Source organism: Etheostoma cragini, chromosome 13 (assembly GCF_013103735.1).
Source record: "Etheostoma cragini isolate CJK2018 chromosome 13, CSU_Ecrag_1.0, whole genome shotgun sequence".
NCBI lineage: Eukaryota > Metazoa > Chordata > Actinopteri > Perciformes > Percidae > Etheostoma > Etheostoma cragini.
Window position 1 is genome coordinate 14,833,548 of NC_048419.1, and position 21,089 is coordinate 14,854,636.

A 21,089-nucleotide genomic window follows, 5' to 3' on the forward strand; every position below is an offset into this window, starting at 1 on the left:
ATTGGCTGCTTAGAAATTAAGTGTTAACGAGCAGTTGGACAGGTGTACCTAATAAAGTGGCCGGTGAGTGTATATGCTTATTTGGTGAGAATTAGATAGAGATGGATACCATTCTCATGTTTGTACGCTTTTGTTTGGTCAAAATAACCTTCACATTGGCTTTCACTTTCACCAGAAACAAATCAGTGGTATAGCACAACCCTCTCAGATTGAGGCAATCTGTTTACAAAGGCTCTTCTCTCCCATTAGTCCTGCTAAGTTTGAAGAGTCTTCCCACAATATTGCATTAGCCAGAGCCCAGTGATAGGGAATACAGCAGAAGGCTAGCTGATTGAGGTGCTTGGCATGAGAGGAAAATACACATGTCCTACATTCCAAACCCCTAAGCTCTGAATTTTGCACAATTCCATGTAGGTCATTTTAAAAAGTGTTAGAATCATGGTTCAGAAGGAAGTGTGAGAGAATTGGCATTAAATTGATTAAAGCAGCGTATGCTCTGCTGTGGTGAGCAGTAATAAGTCCTAGAAGTTATAAAGCACATGATCCTGCGGCGGTAGGTAAGACAGAGAGGACACTGAGGGGGAGGGAAGGAGAGGACACGCATGCCAAGCCATCATTAAAGGGAAGTCAAGGTCAACATGATCATGTAAAGAGACGGCTGTGAATGTTCCCTTTTGCAATCAATCCCTCTGTTCAAATCGCGGCACACACAGAAACATACTGAGGTCATTACTCCGCCTCTGCTGCACCAGCGGGTTGCAATGGATGACTGACTGCAGGGCAAACATGCAAGCACACATGCAAAAGTAACAGTATGTTATCCAGGAAGAACCTGAGATAATTACTTCTCAATCTGAAGCAGCTTCAAGCTTCAGCTTCAGTTTCATGACATGCTATGTTTTTAACATGGCATGTGGCTTTTTACTCTTTTCTCCCTACGTTATTACAGTTGTTTGGCCAACTTGAGGGGCGGCTGTGGCTCAGTAGCGGCGGCTGTGGCTCAGTGGTAGAGCGGTTGCCTGCCAATCGGAAGGTTGGTGGTTCGATCCCCGCCCCTGCAGTCATTGTCGAAGCGTCCCTGGGCAAGACACTGAACCCAGAGTTGCCCCCGGTGCTGCGCATCCGTGTGTGAATGTTTATCTGTTGAGCAGGTGGCACCTTGTACGGCAGCCCCGGCCACAGTGTATGAATGTGTCTGAATGGTGAATGTTTCCTGTAGATGTAAAAGCGCTTTGAGCAGTTGTTAAAACTGGAAAAGCGCTATATAAATACAGCACATTTAGTTTTTGTTTTAAATAGGTTAAAAGTTGAAGTGTAATAATTTCATGTGTGACTGTGTACACATTTGCCATATCAGTATATTAATATTGAAGAAAAATATTGATATTGATTTTAACAGGTGACCCCTCCATATTTTATTTCTGTCATTGTGCGTTATATGTACACAGATGGACAGTGGCTTCACCTGCGATCATGTCGTCCACAGTGCTCATCTTGAGCAACACCTGCTGGATTAGGCCGACCTCGGTGCTGGTCTGCAGGTTGCGCACGCTCTTGCGGAGGATGGCTGTGAACATGCTCCAGATCTCCGCCTGGCACGTCACCTCACAGTGGGACAGCAACTCCACCATGCAGCCGATGCTCTCAGCTTCCTGGATGATGAAGTTCATCTCCAGGTCAAACTCGCCGCCCACCAGCTGGAGGAGGGTGAGGGAAAGAGAGAGAGGGAAGAGGAGGAAGGAGACCGGAAAGGGGAGGCAGGAAAGGGTAGGGAACCAATGGAAGGTGCATAGTGAAAGTGTTAGAATGGAGGGAAGGAAAAAGAGGGGGAGGGGTGATGAAGCAAGTGGGAGGAGAGAGAGAACAACAAGAGAGAATGATTTAGTAAAGCATTTAACCTTTTGTCTGTAGGAGAGGTAAACCCGGCATCTGATGGATGCTGATTGTGGTTAGGAAAGCATTCTTCTGCCAGGGGCTGCACATACTGCAACAAATAAATGTCCTTGATCTGTACACACACACACACACACACACACACACACACACACACACACACACACGCAAACACACACACACACACACACACACACACACACACACACACACGTCTGCTCTCTCTCTAATGTGGGGAACGCAGCACTCTCCTCCCTCTCAAAATACAGCAGGCATAAAAATGGCCCACTCTACTACTTCAGATACACACATAACCATCCGAACACACACAGCTGCGGAAATGGTGGACACGGCAACCAACAAGCTAAGAGGCCACCATTGAAGTTATTAAATCAAATGGAACAGAAAAGTGCAATAGGTTGTGAGAAGCCAGCAAACGAAAGATTAGGAAAGAAATAAACTAACAACACCGGACTGTGACTATTGTCTTTGCAAAGGCAGAGAGAATAAAAGTGATGGATAACAATGAGATGAGAAGGGCAGAGCAGTGCCCTGTCATCTGAAAGAACGTGAGAGTGAGTGTTGTTAGTCCAGTGACAGGTTCAATTTGCATCCAGTCAGATATTAAAAGTTAATCTTTATTGTGTACTATATGAAAGGGTTCATTCTCGATAATTCATTCTGTATATGGTTAAACAGCCTTCAAACAAAAGAAAATACCATAACTAGAGCCGGGAATTCATTCAACAATATTGTCTGTGCATATCTCGTATTTTAGTGAGATGATGAGATTATTTCTATGGTTTTAATCTAATTTATTGCATAACAGGGGGATCCATTGTTGGCTTGAACATCAACAACTGAGCCATCTCCATGACAACTGAGTAAACTCCATCCGCTGACGAAAACCATTACTTGGTTGAAAGCTCTGAAAAAAGCTAGCAATTACCTTGACTTGAGGATATTTTTTCAAATAAATTTTACAATTCTATATACGATAAAATGAATGTCCTTATTTGCTACAATGTGATGCACACACACACACACACACACACACACACACACATTTTGCAGCTACAACCTCTCTTTGTCTGGTATGATAAGTAGCTTATCATACCAAAAATGAATTTCCCATTTTTCTTGGGATCAATAAACATCTATCTATCTATCTATCCTATAGTGGTCAATGTAAGCTACACTTTAGCTAAAAAAATTTACATTTCTGATTCAGCTCACTGACTTTATGAATCTGTCCCACTTGTGCTACTGTTAGACTAGGTAAGCATTATTCCATAATTGTCATTTCAGGATGCTGTTCAGTTAATAAACTGTATTTCCATCAAATGCATTTTTCAGAGCAAACCAGAAGAACCAAATCCAAATATCACAAAAAATGTTTTAAACTTTAAAGAAATTGATGAAGTTGATAAAACCCAGTATGTGATAAGGGGAAAGTGACTCAGCAAATACAACATTTGGTACATGAAGCATGTTGTAACTCAAGCTCCTGAAATAAATATAAATGCAACATTCCCATCATATTTTCCACATTGTTTTTCAATGAACTGGAGCTCTTTTAGTTACATTATCTCATTGGACCCTCTTCTTCTGCAATGATTTTATGGCACCCAATTGGAGGATTTGCACCATCAGCCTTTTATCTCTATGTGCTCAACTCACAGAAGAACGATAGTTGATGAAGTAGATGAAAATGCACATTCATTTGTGTTTTTTCTGTTAAGATGTGTGCTAAATTAGGATGGAAACCTGTCTGTGGTCTTGCTTAAAATAAACTGAAGATGTTTGGATTTAACTGAAATAAAACTGACCCCAACCCTAATGGTGCTGGAACACCTTGCAATAAAACAACATTGAGGGCAAAGGATCTCCAATAGGGCCATATTTTACAATATTGACATAAAATGGAACATTAGCTGCAGCAAGAACTAGCAACAGCAGCATTTATTCCATGTTGGCCCATTGACAGACTTGGTCTCAGCCCCAGTAAGACATTTAACGTTATTATTATTAGGCTTTATGGGCCGTGGCTCTTTTCTTGCTTTAAGTTTGACTAATCCAACCTTTTACCAGGTTAAGTTTTTATACTTAGGGCCTCCTCTTCAAACGAACGATCTCCTTATTCTTCTACCTGCTCTTCATTCTTTCCCTCTCTTCAGACGGACTAACTGCCTCTAATTTCTCACTTTCATTCCGTGCCTATATCTCTCTCTCTCTCTTTCTCTCTCTCTCTCTCTCTGAATTGAATTGATCCAGTGCACTCAGCCAACGCACTAGCATAGATTAGAGAGGACCTCTGAACAAGGCATGGAATAAAAGGGAGAAGAATTAATTTATCCCACATCGAATTTTCCCCTCTCCTCTGAGGTTCCCAATTATAGAACACGCTGGGGAATACTGCGTCCTACACCATCTACATAACCTGCCATTCTGAAGGTGCTCGATATACCGCGCAGCAGAAGCTTAAGGGGGGACTGCAAGGATAGTGTTAGAAACTCGCTCACAGCAACCTGAATACAGAAACACACACATCCCCAGGGGATATATCTACACATGTGTAAGCACAAGCATAATCTCTCAATGCTCACACTTACCACCCGTGTACAGAGCATCACTGCAAGATGAGGAGGGTGATGCAAACAACGGCAACAAATTGTGTCTCGTGACCAACAAGACAGAGAAAAAAGAGGGCGAACGTAGGAAACACAGGAAGAGGAAAAAAAGGAAGCGCCTAGATAACTATTATCTCTCCTCTACCAGAAGCAACATCTGGAAAGGAAACTAAAGCCTGGGTGACCCTGCCTAGAGCCTCCTCCTGGACCAAGAACATCAGGTGACTTGAAAAGGCAAGGACAGTCAGACAGAAAGAGATGGAAAAAAGAAAGGGTGTGGGAGGAAATGTTCTTCAATCACGCTCACATCAAATAGATGTCCTCCATTTCATGTGGCTTCCATAAAAATGATAGATGCTTAAGCATTTCCACGCCCATTATTTGCTCGAGTGAGGCTTTTAATTGATGTATAAATAAACATGCTGACTAGATGGCAATAAGGTTGATCACAAGCAGCTTGAGCACACTTGAGCGCACTCAAGCACCATCATTGTCCCTGCTATGCACACGGACAAAAGATCACTAATTAGTTTTATGAGGGAACATGCGTGTTTTGCATAAACACTCGTAACCTCTGATCTTTTCCTTTACCCAACCACGTGTCTCCACAATGTAAGTTCATACCTCTCGTCTTTGCGTATAAAACCACATCAACGAGCACACACAAGAGGCCTTTACTACCCCGAGACATACCGTGATGGTTGAAGGACACAGACACATACTAAACAGAGAGCCACATTATGCCACTCGCCTTAGGGTAAACGGGCTTGGCAGTGCCACCCCCTCTCTCTTCTAATGCAATGTGAGCACTGACCTGACTGTCTTCTTGGCAACTGGTCGAAGGCATTTGTTTTGGCAGCACTATGACAATGATTGCTCCCCAAGTACTGCTTGTGTCTGTATGTTCCATTCACACAAAAACGTCAAGCAGTTGCTAAGGGAAGTAACAACCTCTTTCCCACGATCAATGTTCCACTGGGTTAAATAAACATTAGACAGGTACACACTCAAGGTTGGAGTGTGTTTGTGCTGATGCATATACATTTGTCTTCATGTTATACGCCTCCTGTATATACAATGTGCAGTTGTGCACTGAACACTGGAAATAAACAAAACACATTCAAGATTGCATGTTATTGAATATAACATTCCCCTTGTATTGTGACCAGAGAGGAAACTTTATTTCATGCTTTAGAGCATTGCATGTGTCGTTATTGACCCTGAAACACTTTCCATAACAGTCTGAAATGTAAGCAATGAGCATATCATCCACTGGATTTATCCCCGATGACTAATCTACTTGTATTGTACAGTGGATACCGCTTACATTTTCACTCTCCGATAGATGTTACTCTTCAAGTTTTTTTATGCCTTAGGTATTTTGTGTAAAATATGGATTCTGTTCTTGCACACTGAAAGTTAGTTCATTTCAATTTTATTTATAGTGTCAAATCACAACAGGAGTTATCTCAGGACCCTTAACAGAGAGTAGGTCTATTCCACATTACATTTACAAAGACCCAACAATCCCCCTAAGAGCAAGCATTTGGTGCAACAGTGGCAGGGAAAAACTTCCTTTACAGGCAGAAAACCTCGGAAAAACCCAGACTCTTGGTGGGCGGCCATGTGCCGCTGTTAGTTGGGTCACAGAGTGATATCTTTCCTCCTTGTGATTTCTAATTCTGCCCAGCTTTGCAGTGCTGCTTATTCAGACCCTGAAGGAAGCTGGCATCACTCTGCTTGTGTCGGTGAGGTGGGAGTTTGAGTAGGGTGGGGGTCAGTGCCAGGACCGTCTTCGCACCACAAAGAGCTTATATGAGCAGGCCCCTGGTCCAGCCAAAAACCAGATCATGCAAGAGGTTGGTAAAACAAACACTCCCTCTGTCCATCTGACCCTTTCTCACCAGCCACGCTGCTCAGAAAAAGTCCTCAGTCACTCCGGGGGCAATGGCCCTTTTTCCCTGAAGACATTCTGACTGTGTAGATATAAAACATATGATGGCTAAATTCCATTTCGCTGCTTTCCTTTCAGGGTCCTGGTATTGTGTATGCTGACTCACTGTCACAATGTTAGCATTGTCAAATCTGCCCCCTGAACTGTGGTTAAACCTGCAATATATGATCTTTTGGCCACCAAGGGGCAGCGGAAAACAGCCGCGATGACAACGTTGACATCATCATCTTTTAAGTTATTATCGCAAACTTGTTGGCAAACAGTTGCTTATTTAAAAATCCAGCAGTTACAAAGCAACATTACCAATATTCACTCTATTTCCGGTCTCTACCGACTCTTAAAGGGAAATATCTGGCTTTTTAGCTGCTAAATGCTCCACTAAGTTTACCAGATAGTCACTGACTTTGTTCGTTTGCCCTTTGATGTTGAGTAAGTAGTGTACTGTGGGTTTTTAGAGCTTTTCTGCTGAAAAAAGTAGCCTGCCGTGACTGAAAACAACACTATGACAGCAGTGAGAGTGAATCAAAACAATTAAGGTGTGGGCTTCAAAATGAGCTGAAAATCTATATAAAGCTCCGTAAAACTGAGGGAAGTTGCAGATTCAGGTGATGATTCTCTGTAGATTCATCACTACGAACAACCCTTTTCAGATTGTCACATTGTTTTTACATTATAATTTTACACATTTCTTAATTAAAGCTACTTGTAGGTTTGTCTCTCAAGCAACTGAAACGACTTGGTTAAGATCAGGGTAAGATTGTGGCCACAGTTAAGAGAAACTAATGTTGACAGTTGGACACTTTGTTTGCCCAACCATCAACTGAGCGGTTTGGTAATGCTATACCAAAGCCACCGTATGCATTTGCTTTTGCAAGAGGAAAGTGATTAGTTCCCCTTTCGTGGTTTAGTGTAATTTAGTGTGATAATCCTGACCCGTCTCAGAGAGCAATAGAAAATAAAATAATACATCCAAAAATATTGAAAATTGAAAAATGCTGTCTGATTCAGGAATATAGGCCTTAGTCATAGCGGGCGTTTTTGACTTGTCATAATAGGAGCAATCACAGGTGTTACTAAAAATGGCTCAGTTAAAAAAAATAATAAAAAAAATAAAGACTGCTCAGTTTTGCTGAATAATCCCAGTAAGACATGACAGTGCGACAGTGAGCCAACAAGAACAATATTAAACCATGATTCATTTTTTTTTATTTTCACCTGTGCTTTTCCACTGTGACGTGTTGCATTTCTTCAATGAAAATGGACTATTTCTTACATTGAAAACACAGGTTATCTCTTATTTGACCAGCAATCTTGCTCTATGCAAAAATAAATATTTTTACCATGGTGTTTTATCATTGGTTTTCTACAATTTATGATCTTGCAGATTTTAAAATGACCCACATGCTTATTAGTTTTCTTTATCTATTGCTCTTTATTCATACTACTGGTTTAAACCTCATTAGTTTTAGCCTTTAAATGCCACTTTCCGACTTTATATTATTATTGTATTTTGAAAGGTGCTACATTAATTAAAATCCTCATTGTTTAATTGAAAACGATCTCACTCAGATCCACCGCAGTCCATTATGTAGTGCTGTGATGGTACATCAAACGAGCCATTACGCTGGCTGATTACTACTGTTGAATATTGGATGACTCTCAAGGCCAAACCTGGCAAAAGAGGCACCTGTTGCTCATTACGGCTGTCAGAGATGACAGGTCAGAGAGGCGAGTGGATGGTCAATAGCCACCTCATCTGCCTCTGCACATTCAGCTGGAGCTGGCATCATCAATATGCAACTTCAAAGCCCCTGAGGGTGAGCTGGAGAGGTGCGTGCATGTGTATATGTTTGTTAGGTGAGTGTTTGTGTGTGTGTGGCTCATTACTCATTTGTGTCCCGTGAGTGAGCCGCGGCTATTCAGTCCCTTTGTGTGCTGAGCGAGTGAGGAGACGAGAGGCCCATCTAGACATGAGATCACAGATTATGCACTTAACGCTTCGCCAAGAGGGCTCAACAGAGCGCAGGAGAGCAAAATTGAAGGAGAGAGAGGGAGAAAAGCAAACAAGAAATTGAACGCCCTATTGCGGGAGGAAGCCGATTGGAAGAAGAGAAAACAGTGATGAGAAAGTGTGTGTGTTTGAGAGAGCGCACATGAGAGATTGAGCAAAAAAGACAATGAGGACGAGACGGCGGCTGGATGCTATTGTGCTTTCTTATCAGTGTGGCAGAGCGAGTTTATTGCCCACAGCCTTACAGCGGATGGCCTTAGTGCTTTGATGATGACCCTAGCAAATCTCTAAAAAGATATGGAATACACTGGGGCTAAAATGGCCACTAAATACTCAATAATCCACATTTGGTTTTCTGCATGACTTCTTTTGGTAAACAGCCTTGATAAAAGCAGCATTTATTTCTATCACTGGCTCAGATTCATATATTTAGGGTAAACATCTCCTCTTTTCCAAGGCTTTAGTGTGAGGATTTATGTGGGCTCACTGGCAAGAGTGACAAGAATATTTAGAGTTAAAAATATATATATATTGGCAAAATCTGTTTTAGCGAGAGTCATTGAGGCACTGAAATTGGTTGATTGATGACTCTACTGTTTTTACGTGATTATTTAGTTGTTTTTTGTTGCTAATTGATTGTGGTCACGTCTGAAGCCACGTGTGCAAAACTCTAACTACAGTCTGCACTACCAACATTCACCTGAGCTGAACAGATAAACAGATCACCTGCAAAACTCATTCCAAACAACACAACTCTTACATCTCAAACCAGGCTCAGTGCAGCCAAACAATCAAGGTAACACTCAGTTTTAGGTAAACAAGAAGGAATGAAAATCAGCAGTCTGCCTAGATATATATTTTTTCTGTAGTAATTTACGTAATTACGGAAAAACTGTTACAAAGGTATGTAATAGTAATGGGAAATCGTGAGGCTAATCCTGCCTCTTTCCAGCTCCACGTCTTCATCATCACATTGGATGTCCTCTCTTGCCATGCATCTGCATCTCTAAATCTCTAAATACAAATAATGTGTTTTTTATTGCTTTCTAAGCTAAGACATTATACCAGGACATATTGGTATCTTTGCTCTTTTCCCTGTTAACTGTATCTCTTTAATTGTACAATGTATAGGCTAATTGTTTCATTCTTAATAAAACAAAATAAAAATGTTTTACTGAGTTTCCCCTATAAATAGAGTATGTGATCACTAACAAGTCTAAAACAAGGCAGCTACTTAGTAAATTCAGTGTTAAACTAGAGTGTGGTCATGAACTGCTGCTGTGCAGAAGGTGGTTAGAGTTTTGCATGTTGTTTAGCTATCGAAAAAAACTCTAATCCACGTAAAATAATCAAATGATGATTTAGGTAATTTGTCATGGAAACTGCCAAACATTTGCTGGGTTCATTTTCTTTTTTTTTTGCTACTTTGTATTGTGTTACATGATAATAATGGGAATATCTTTGGTGCAAATTTTTCATGGTCTTTTTTTTTATACCAATATTATAATGGATAAATGGAAAATAACAATAAAGGATTAGTTGAAGCCCTGGGTTAATAACTCTGGAAAATTGCGGTGAATAGAAAAATTAGGAGAGCAGTAGAGAAGAAAAGTAGCAGTGGAAAAGGGCAGCATATGCGTCTCTGCAACGGCCTCTATGATTGTAATCACCAATGACACGTTGACTGACTGTTGCCTCCAGACACAGAGGAAGGAGGGGGGGAGTCCCCTGGACTGCATTACCCATGGGCCTTTGTACCAGTGTCTGCACAGATGGCAGATGGGATGACACATAGCCCCCACTTATGACACCCTGTTCAGAGCAACAACCTCACAATTACACACTGAACACACACACACGGCCAGTCAGCAAAATAAACATTATCAGCCATGGGCGTATGGAATGTCTAAGAGATGTTATGCATGAAGTGTAGGGCTTTTACCTTAGATTTAGAGGGAGAGAGAAGTCAAGTGTGCTGCAGAAATCATAGCAGAGCAGTTTTAGGTGGTACGCAGAGAAAAACAAGGTTTCAGCACATCAAAAGCTGCAAAAATACGATTACAAAAATCCAAACCGTGGTTAAGGCCAGGACTGGTGTGTGTGTGTGTGTGTGTGTGTGTTTAAATGCTATGGTCAAATGTTTGTAATGGTGAAATTTCATTATGCTGTCTAATAATATCTCAGTCAATTCTCTGAACGACCTAGCTATTTTGAGTCACAATATTAACATTAGGTGACATAAGAACATAAGTCTTGAGTCTGCCAGACATACTACAAAACAACTGTGATGATACAAATCCCTTAAGGCAATAATGTATTCTCAGTGACATGAAGTTATATGATTGAAGCAAAATCTGACACCAAACAATCCACTGTGTCAGTTAAGATTTGCAGGAAGTCGGCTATAACTAGGTACTGCACATGCACAGTATGTCTAGATTATGCATAATATACCAAACTGCAATAATTGCTCTGCTAAATGTCTGTCCACCACTGTGGTTGAAATATCAAAAAAAAAACTATTTTATTGGATTATCATGAAATGTAGCACAGCTGGTCATATTTATTGTCTGTCCCCAGACAATAAATACTGAATGTTTTAATGCCCTGGCCCTCCTGACATTTCCAATGGCCACTAGAATCCAGCGCCATCAAAAGGTTGACATTTTTGGTTCAGAGTCTCATGCATAGACTGCATAAAACAGTTTAACATTGAAAGGTAATGGAAAAATTGCCTTGAAATTTGGCACAGATACTCATGTTCTCTTCAGGATGAATTGTAAAAACTTCCGACACATGCGTTTTTGACCAATACCTGCAAAACAAACATTCCCATCAACATCAGCAGTACTTTGTTTGATGCTAATTAGCATATGTTAGCATACTAGCATGCTAAATTAAGTCCCTTCACTACGTCAGTTTGATAGCCTAACTTGTAACATTTGTACATTGTCTCCTCTCCCTGCATGTGTGCATTTAAGATCTAGCAGGCCTGGATGAGGGTCTTCAATGTCTTCATTTGTACGGAGCAAAATCTGGATTGAAAATGACTGCAACTAACTATGGTGTAAAGCAAACCCAAAGCTATAGAATGCATGGATATTGGTGGTTTGCATTAATACATACAATAATAAAAAGTTAATAAAATATATATATTTTTTTAAATACAGTGAATTTAATACATCATCAGAAATTATCATAGTTGGCAATCAATTTATACATCAATTTGTAAAAGCTCAGGGAACTAAATTTGAGATTGTGTGGCAAATTAATTGATTATGGATGTAAAATATAGTCAGTTTAGATGTGCTAAAAAATAAGTTCCATGTACTATATAAGCCATGATGCATTGAACAAAAAATTTGCTATTCCGGCTTGTACCATTTCAGGGCTTAATTTGGCATATGGAATAAAGTCGTGTATGCATGAATGTTGTGGTCCTAGGGCAACAAAAGCATGTTTCCAATCTGCTAGTGTGATCCTGTGAAGGGCACTGAGCAGGGAAAGTGACAATTCCAATCAAGCAACTGCTACCTCCAATTAAGCAAATAACTGTACGCTTTGCAGTTCTATTAGATTAAATACACAGAGCATTGTGGTCTCAGTGCCAAGAGCTGTACCCTGGGCACAGTTTCCACTAAATAACCATAAATATGAGTCTGTACATACATCAAAGAAAAGCAAAGCTATTGAGCGTTCCCATGTATTGGCTTGTCAGTTTGTATTAGCACTGCCAGAAACCAAAGAGGAAGAGTTGGATAGAAGTTGAGATAAGACAGTAATACCTGCTGTGATCGGTCTTTATCAAAGACTCCAGCTCTCTCCAGACCAGTTCAGTGTGCCTTTTCCCGCCTCCACCATATGACTCAAAGCTTGTCAAGTGCAAGCTTAAAACATACTGTACACACACATACACACAAATGTGCACGAACCCTCGCACACACTTCAAAAAATTTGCCACAACACATACTGTGCATTCAAAGAGGAGCAACAGTCTATTAAACAATTCATTGCAAAAAGGTCTTAGTCATTCGCACATACAATCTCACTTAGTACGTCACTAACACACTCATACATGTACATAGCTGCAACATATAAACACATAAAGGGGCGACTAAGAAAAAGTGAGAAAAGTGAACGGATACACACAATCTTCTCAAAAGAATCCAATAATTAATGAGGTCCAACTTCATTAGCACTCACACAAACATTTTCTCCTGACAGTATTGATTGGGGCTGAGGACGAAATCTGGAGCAGATTTGTGAAGAAACTTGAACGAACCACAGCTCCCAAGCTGACACATGACAGCTTGTAAAAAGTACAAAAGTTTGTTTGCTGGAGTGAGATGAGCTTTAATAAGAGCTGAGAAGAAAACGAGAACAGAGGAATGGCAAAGAGGAAGAGATCAAGCAAGGAAAGGGAAACTGCAAGAAAGTGAGGCCAGACGTCACAAACAGGGCAGAAAGGAAATGCGCAGCAACAGTAACGGTGTGAATGTTTAGTCAGGAAGGCAGAAAGAAATGACAGATAGACAAAGCAGACAGACAATTACAGCAGACTATTTTCAGCACAACGGACAGCTCCTGCTCTGTGCTGACAGTTAGCTACGGAAAGAAGATACAGTAAAAATCTTTAGGGCTGCTAAGTTCATTGACAAACAGCTGAAACTGCATCTGTACTAATTGCTGTATTAATACAGTCAATATTTCCAAGGACTGAAAGTCTGTGACAGCAAAATATGGTTTTGACATGAAATCCAAAGCCGCAAGAGCTCTGCTGATGGTAAGCTCCAAAACAAAACAGAACCATACTGTTCATGGCCAATATTCTTATTCTCAGAAATAAATCCAGGTCAGAAACATACGGGATTGAGGATCACAGCCAGGTGATCACAACTCTGACTTCATCCAACTGCAGTTTAAAATGTCTGCCACCTGATTGGCCAAAGAGGCTTAGTAACGAATCTCGCAATAAGCCTTGTCACACGGGCAACAAACAAGTTTTCTTTTTGTCTTACAAAACAGCACGTAGTACTCTCACACAGGTTATTATGCACAGTGTTTATAGATTCACAAACCAGATGACGACCAGCATCTGAACATCTGTATAAAACCTCATATTTTATGGCGAGTTTCATTTGCATCATGTTGGAAGGTTTGGCAGACATTACAGCTAAAAGGTGTCAAGAGTGAATAAATCTGTCGACTACAAATGAAAAAACATTATAGAGATTAATGCTACCAAATACACAAACAAATATGTTGTTCAAAGTTTGGCATTTTGCACTATGTCTGGTAAGTAGTTTGTCTGTCTGTCAACAGTATATCTAAAACATATATTTCCAGATTTCTATTAAATTTGAAGGACAGACACCTTGTGAGCCAATGAACAACTGACATAGTAGATGTTGGTAGTGATCTGGATTTAGAATGTCTCCCCTTAAAAGCTAATTTCTGCAATTTTCTTTAACCAGGAGAGGGTTGGAGATTTGAATTTGTATTCAATGTATGAAAAAAAAAAATCAATTTTGAATTTAAATGTAGTGACAAAAAGTATGTGTCTGAGACTAGGAGTGTTGGAGATCTGCTTAGAATCATGCCTCCCAGCTGAAATAATAATCCATCGCACTTTCTCATGAATAAATTTACATCCTTTATACAACACAATGTCAAGCTTTAGGCTTTTTTTCAGTTTTTTGCAGTTCATCCAGTGTTGCAAAGTATTAGTAGGGTCCTATCCAGGAAAAGACAACAAAAGGAAGGCCTGAACAGGACAAATAAAAAAACATACAAAATATGGGACGCATGTGTCAGTAGTGGTAGCTATTGTGGTTGATCAAATAAGACTGGAAACACTTCTGTACAAAGTCAAACTTCATCTACCTAAAATCAAAGGAAAACCATTTCAGAATTTTAACAACATTATATAACAAAATACTCCAGACTCACAACTTGCTAGGAAATGACCTTTGTAATTCAACACTTAAAACGGATAACTCAACCAGACGGATTAAGAGAATATCTAAAAGCTACGGTAGCAAGGGAACACCTGCCCTCTGTCATGGAGATGCCTGGGCCTTACCAGACCAGTATCATAAAGTATGTGTTAAGACCTCAAGACTTATGGTTTAATAGAAAACGAGCAAAGGCAACTTGTCTCAGGAGGTCAAGAGGAGAGGAGAGCAAGAGAGAGAGAGAGGGAGAGAGAAAGAGAGAGAGAGAGCACAAAGAAAAACTAGGAGGCAGGAAGAAAATAGCATCAAGTAGCGGTGATGACTGAGAGGCCGACGGACTCAAATGAGACATGCTATTGAATTTTACCAAATGGAGAGATGGCAGAAAGAAGACATAAGGTGTTGGTGGGGTGTTAATCTGAGGTCTTTTAGAGTTGTTGTTTTTTTGTCCTATTCTACTACCAAAAAGCACATTCTGTCAAGGACAAGAGGCAATTTAATTTTCCTCTCTTTTTATTTTTTTCCTCAAGACAGGCGGTAATGAGGGCACCCTTGCGTATTATGTCATGGGAGCGTAAGAAGGAAGGACTCAAGGCTGAGATTTGGTACTTTAACAAGACCTCCGCGGCTTATCTTCTGACTCGACTCAAATGTCCTCTTTTCAAAGAAGCTGACAGGATGTGAAGTCCTACAGGGCATCCTGCTTGTTGCTTACACCTCACAGATGAAAATAGAGACTAGGAAGTGTAACTGAGAGTAACAAGTCACAAATACCTCCTTGTTCTTCCTGACTTCCCATCTCAGGCCGGTCTGGTGGCAATTCAGCATCACTATTTGGTGTGTTTGGTTTGGTGAAGTGTATGTGCTTTAGCAGATAGGCTGTCTCCATGCAAGAGTGTAAGCACCCGCACACACACACAATGTGTAGAAGTGTTTACCATTCACTGAAACAATGGAGAGTACTGTTCCATTAAGCCACAGCTGATGGAGGATAAGACAGGCAGCAAACAGCGTCAATGAGTCTCAGTAATCCATCATCGTAAGAAAGGTTTAGGAATGACACACACATGTACACACACTAAATGTAAAAATTAGGGTTGGAGGAGTTAGTGGAGCATGTATGTTATTCTGCAAAAAGACCACACACATACTCTACAAAAAGCCAAACTTGGCTGTCAACATATTATGATTTTAAACATTTAGATGAAAACAGTTTAGTGCACAAAATCCGCACCAACTTCTTCTCTGTCAAGGTGTTTCTGTGCTCCGGGCCTGTCAGTGTGTCAGCTTTACTTCAGACTCTTCCTCCACAGTGGACAGTGGTGAAGATGTGCTGTTTGAAGCTCCTGTTGTTTGAAGAACCGCAGACACCGCAGTAAGAGTGTAGCAGTTGTCAAAAGCTTGTGCTTTGGAAGTAAATCTAGAAAGGAAATCATTGGAAGTTTGCATTTGTGGTGATCAACTAAGATTTTAATATTTTGCATATTTTGACCAATGCAAACTTTTTACATAAGGAAACCATCTTTTTTTCATCAGCTCCTTCTGATTTTACACTGATAAGTTTGTCTTATTTGCATGCCCTTAGGGGATCTAATGCATAATACATAACACTTTATCTCATTACAGTGGAATAATTTACAAAAAATAGTGCCATCATCCTGGAGGATATTTTCATGGATACTAATGGATAACTAATAGATATGAGTAAGCTAAGAGAAATTTAGCTGCAACTGCAACAAACTATGAAACTCTGATGAGATTAAGGTAAGTCTCAAATGCTTCACATCTGCAACACAAGTCTATTATTCATAAAGCAGACGAGTGACTGAAATACACATTACTAATCACAGGATGTTTCATTCCCATTAGGTAAGAGAGCTAGTAAAGTGATCAGAGTTAAACGGCCCAACGCAGTTGCCATTGAGTTGGGTATCAGTGGCCAATAAGGTAGACCAACTATCTTCCAGTCTAATCCCATTCAAATAATATTACATTTCAAAATAACTACAATTGTATTATAGTATACATAGTGTATATATACTACTAGTATACTATAATAGTATTATAGTAATAGGATGTCAAATTTACTCACACAAAAAGGTTTCCTATCAAAAGGTCAAAATCCTTTTCTAATATCACAGCCCATTGCCAGCATGCACACACAGCCTTGAGAGCTCCCATGCTCATCTTTAAGAAGACCAAACAGAGAAAAGAAAAGAAACATTTGATTTCAAAAAGGATTGCAGGATTAAGATATATTAAAAATATTATCAGGAAGAGGAAAACCCATAGGAGTTGGAGGGAGTAGGAGAGAGGGTGTCAACTCTGAAAAAACAAATAGACCAGATCATAAATCATGAATATTAAAGTGCTAATTTTATGCTTTTTGGCCTTTCCCTTACCTGTATTGTGTAATTGTGTAAAAATTGTTGGGCATGTTATAGGTTTACAGTGTGAAAAAGCCCAAAGTGCACTTCCTGAGAAAACACTGTTCCCAAACTGCTCCAAACAGCTCTGTTGTAGTCCTGCATTTACGTCTGTGACGAACGTGCATCACTTTGTAACATGCTCGCCTAGCTGCTAGCGTGGCACGCCCTCATACTCTGCAACTGACAAGCTAGCGGTACCTAATGCGCATGTGCGATTCCCAACATAGATGGAATAGAAGAAGAGCTCAACACACAGGGTAAAAAGTGGAGCTGCAGAAATGTGCAGTACAACAAAAATAGTGTTTTCTGAAAATGTAACCACAAAAACCTGTTCTGGTACAACCCCTAAATACAATTATGAACCTGAAAATGAGCATAATATGAAAACCCATCAAGTCTCTTTGGTAAGCAATAGAATAATGTCTAAAGCCATTGGTATAAAGTTAAAATATCTAAATAATAAGTGTGCATGATTCATAACAGTGATGGCAAATTAGTCAAATACTCATTTACTCCATTCTTTAACAGAAAATGAGCAAAAATGTTCATGTGACCCTGTGCTAACATGAACAAACACAGACTCCAGACCTACTTGGATTCATATATTTGCTTGATAATAAGAGTGCGCTTCTCTGCATTCACATTCTGTATTTTAACATAATAGTTTTCCTGGAATCAGAGCCTGGCTGTAGCGGTCTAGGAAGGGGCGGGGGGGGGGGAGCAGTGTGGATGATGTGGAGAGGAGGCGGCACAGGTAATACTGTGAGTCACCACTGCCAGTTGTTGGCTGCAAAACCTCATCCTCCACTTCCATCTACCAGCACTTCTGAGTGGGTAAGTGCTGGCAGGAGAAGTAAAAACCTGCATCAGTGTACTGATACCAGAACAGATGGGTAAAGTCAGTTTATTAAATGGTTTTATGCTTTGTGTCGCAGGTCAAAATGTCTTCAATACTTTCTACTTCAACACAACTTATGGTCAAATACCTGCATGACAAACATTACACCTGCTTAGCATCAGCATGTTAGCATTGTCACTATGAGCACATCGGCATGCTGATGTTAGCATTTAGCTTAATGCACCACTGTGCACAAGTACAGCCTCAAACAGCCATAAGCGTGGCTGTAGACTTGATGTTGATATAACAACTTTCTTCCCTTGCATGATGCAGTTATGGGCTTTACTGGATGCCAGTAGCATAAATCTGCATGCTGTCTCTGACCTTGTTTTTCCTGCCTCTGGAAAGTTATCTCACGTCCAAATCAGTCAACTGTTTAAGACAGATGTGGTTACTGGATGAAAGATATTTAATATGGCGCCAAATGGTGGCACAGAGTGCTTAAATTTTCAAGGTTGACTTCTGAATGACAGTCACTACTCATACAGAATGAGTATGAGAATTCAGTACTCCAGAGTAGATTGGGATACTGTTCTTATTTCCCTTGCTGACATGGACCAGAGCACACAGACCTGTCTTTATAATGTGTGCTAAAACAAATGCCGCCGCAGTGCTAGCCAGGCAGTATCACATCCACAGAGAAGGGACACAATAAAGCAGCATCATGTGCCACTGTCTGGTCTACTTAACTACGGTAGTTTTCTGTGGAGTGTTTCAAACATAACCAAGGCATTCCCCTTATCAAACTGGGCTGTCTTGTGAATCCCTGTTTGAAAGCTTAAAAAATCTTGTTTAGCCCTCCTCTTCATCTACAGATCTCTGTCATTACTTATTTCCACTTATTAAGTGGATATTTTAGATGAATTCCTTGAGGGATTGTAGCGCTCATCTGCATTCACTAGTTAAAGTCCATTTCATGGGGATGACATGCAGCCCTCATCCATTGTTCACTCAGTGCAGAATACAGATGTTAGCACAAAGAAACTAAAGTAGAAAATGTTTTGGTTTGATAGCAAGTGTAGATCTCCTTAACAGTCTAATGTAGTGTTAAATGACACGTTACAACAACTAACACTGTTTGCTGCAGGGGGGGTAGCAGGAAGAAGCTAAAGGTATAAAATAACATTAGAAGTAGTTGTTAATTACTGAAGTTACACAAACACACACACACTACAAAGTTAGCTATAATCAACCTTCAGCCACTGCAGTATGCAGTATGATGAATAGCTACAGTTAGCCATACTTCACAGTAATGCAGATGTGTGTGTGTGTGTGTGTGTGTAGAGCCAAGGGAGAAAGGCGAAGTAGGCCAGCATGAATATAAAATCACCCCTGCCAGGCAATGATGTGGGCTACAAGAAGGAAGGCAGCAGAGGGAGAGAGAGCGAGAGAGAGCGAGAGTGTGTGTGTTTGTGTGTGTGTGTGTGTGTGTGTGTGTGTGTGTGTGTGTGTGTGTGTGTGTGTGTGTGTGTGTGCGTGCGTGCGTGTGTGTGTGTGTGTGTGTGTGTGTGTGTGTTAGAGAAAATGTGCAGATGAAGGTGTAGGAGAGTTAGTTGGAACACTCATTTATCAACTCTCTAGGACTCACCCACCGGTGCACAAACACCAGGTAATTCAAACAAAGCAGCTTTTTATAATGTGAAGATCAGTGCATTGTTGAGTTGCTAGACTAAAACACACACACACACACACGCACGCGCATGCATACAAACAGATGCACACATGGCAACAAAACCATGTTTCAACAGCGTGTTTGATCCAAATGTGTCATATGAAGATTCTATAGAAATGACAGCCACAACCCTCTCCACAACAATCACACACACACACAGTTTGGGGGGGGGGGGGACACAAAAGAGCCAGACACAATGGCATGAACCAGCCAGACATAATAGTGTAACAATAAGGAGCATCGAGGAAGAAAACAAGAATAATTAGGAGCACAAGCTTCCTGTAGCCTTTGTATGGATATTAATGCAGAAATGAATAATGTATTAGGCATTATAGTGAAATAAATAAAAATACATTACACTTTAATAACCAATTTTTTGTTTGTTATTTAAAGTATATATATATACAGTATTTTCATTATATAACAAGAAGGAGGACCTTAACTATGCTAGACGAGGTCATCTAGTAGAAGGCTAGATTTGTTTACATTTATTTAGACTTCTCCTATTAAAATGTCCAGGTATATTGTCAGTGTAAATGAATACAACCAAAACCGGTGAATATAATTATTAGAGGTTTAATTAAAAAATAGTGTAGATTTATAATGAAATCCCTGTGATGAAAGCCGTAAAGAAAGTAGCAAGCAGGGGTATGAATGTTATGGTTTAACAGTGATTACATTTATAGTTCTGCAGTTGGCAATAAGCACATGCTTGGCATGGGAAAGTAATGTTTCATTCATTAAATCCACTTTTGCGGCGGACCAATGCAATGTAAAACAAATAAATTTCTGACGTCTTATGGCGATTTCTGGGACATTGCTAAATGAGTTGTTACAGCACTACTAGAAAAGACCGTGTGCTACTCTTTGCATAGCAGACAGGTCAAAATACAATACAGTAAATTCATATGAAAACGAGGAGCTTTAAATAGTCATTGCAGCTTAGGCCTGTACAATTAATCGTTATAAAACCGCGATCTCGATTCAACCGGTTCATGATTTAATTTTTGAATGACCTGATTTATTTATTTTTGAATGCCTTTGGTTGTCATTGAATTTTACAAGACGACTGGATCTCAAATGCTATCAATTTCCTCTGTGAGTTTGAAACACAGACTGTATAAAATAGGTTTTAAAGTGCTCTAAGCGCTGCCATGCTCTCCCTACTCTTTATTGAGGCCGCTATGTTTACAGGCTTGTGGTGTTGTGCAACATGCCAAAAAAAATGTTTGGTAGTGCCTATTTGTTTTGTTTTGTCATGGTTCATGTGTGCAATAAACGTTACACTTTGTGAGAAAAAAATCGTGGCAAAGAATCGTGGTAGCAATTCTAAGCTAAAAAATCGTTGTTGTTTTTATTTTTAAAAATTCTTATTTTTTCCCGAAGCATGCAGGCCTATTGCAGCTACTGCACTACTCAGTTCCACCATTCATTTATTTCACTCTCTTCCGAAGTGACAAATAAGCAAGAATTCTGGAAATAAAATACTTGAAATGAAACAGTAAAAGAGTCAAAGTTTCTTTTGTCATCTCCCTCCGTCCTTCTCTACAACTCCCCACCTACAATGGCTACAGTACGGCACATATGTGGTTAACAGCAAATAGTCTCCCTCCAGGCTTTTTTACCTCGTAATGTGTCAAAAATGAGT

General features: G+C 40.1%; 1 protein-coding gene across 1 annotated transcript in view; it reads right to left on the reverse strand.

Moving 5' to 3' along the window:
• The window catches only part of nbeaa (neurobeachin a), an 85,310-nt gene that overhangs the window by 55,622 nt on the left and 8,599 nt on the right, over window positions 1-21,089 (reverse strand). Inside the window, 1 exon segment of the mRNA XM_034890339.1 lies at window positions 1,466-1,697. Within this exon segment, the coding sequence (XP_034746230.1) occupies window positions 1,466-1,697 (232 nt within the window).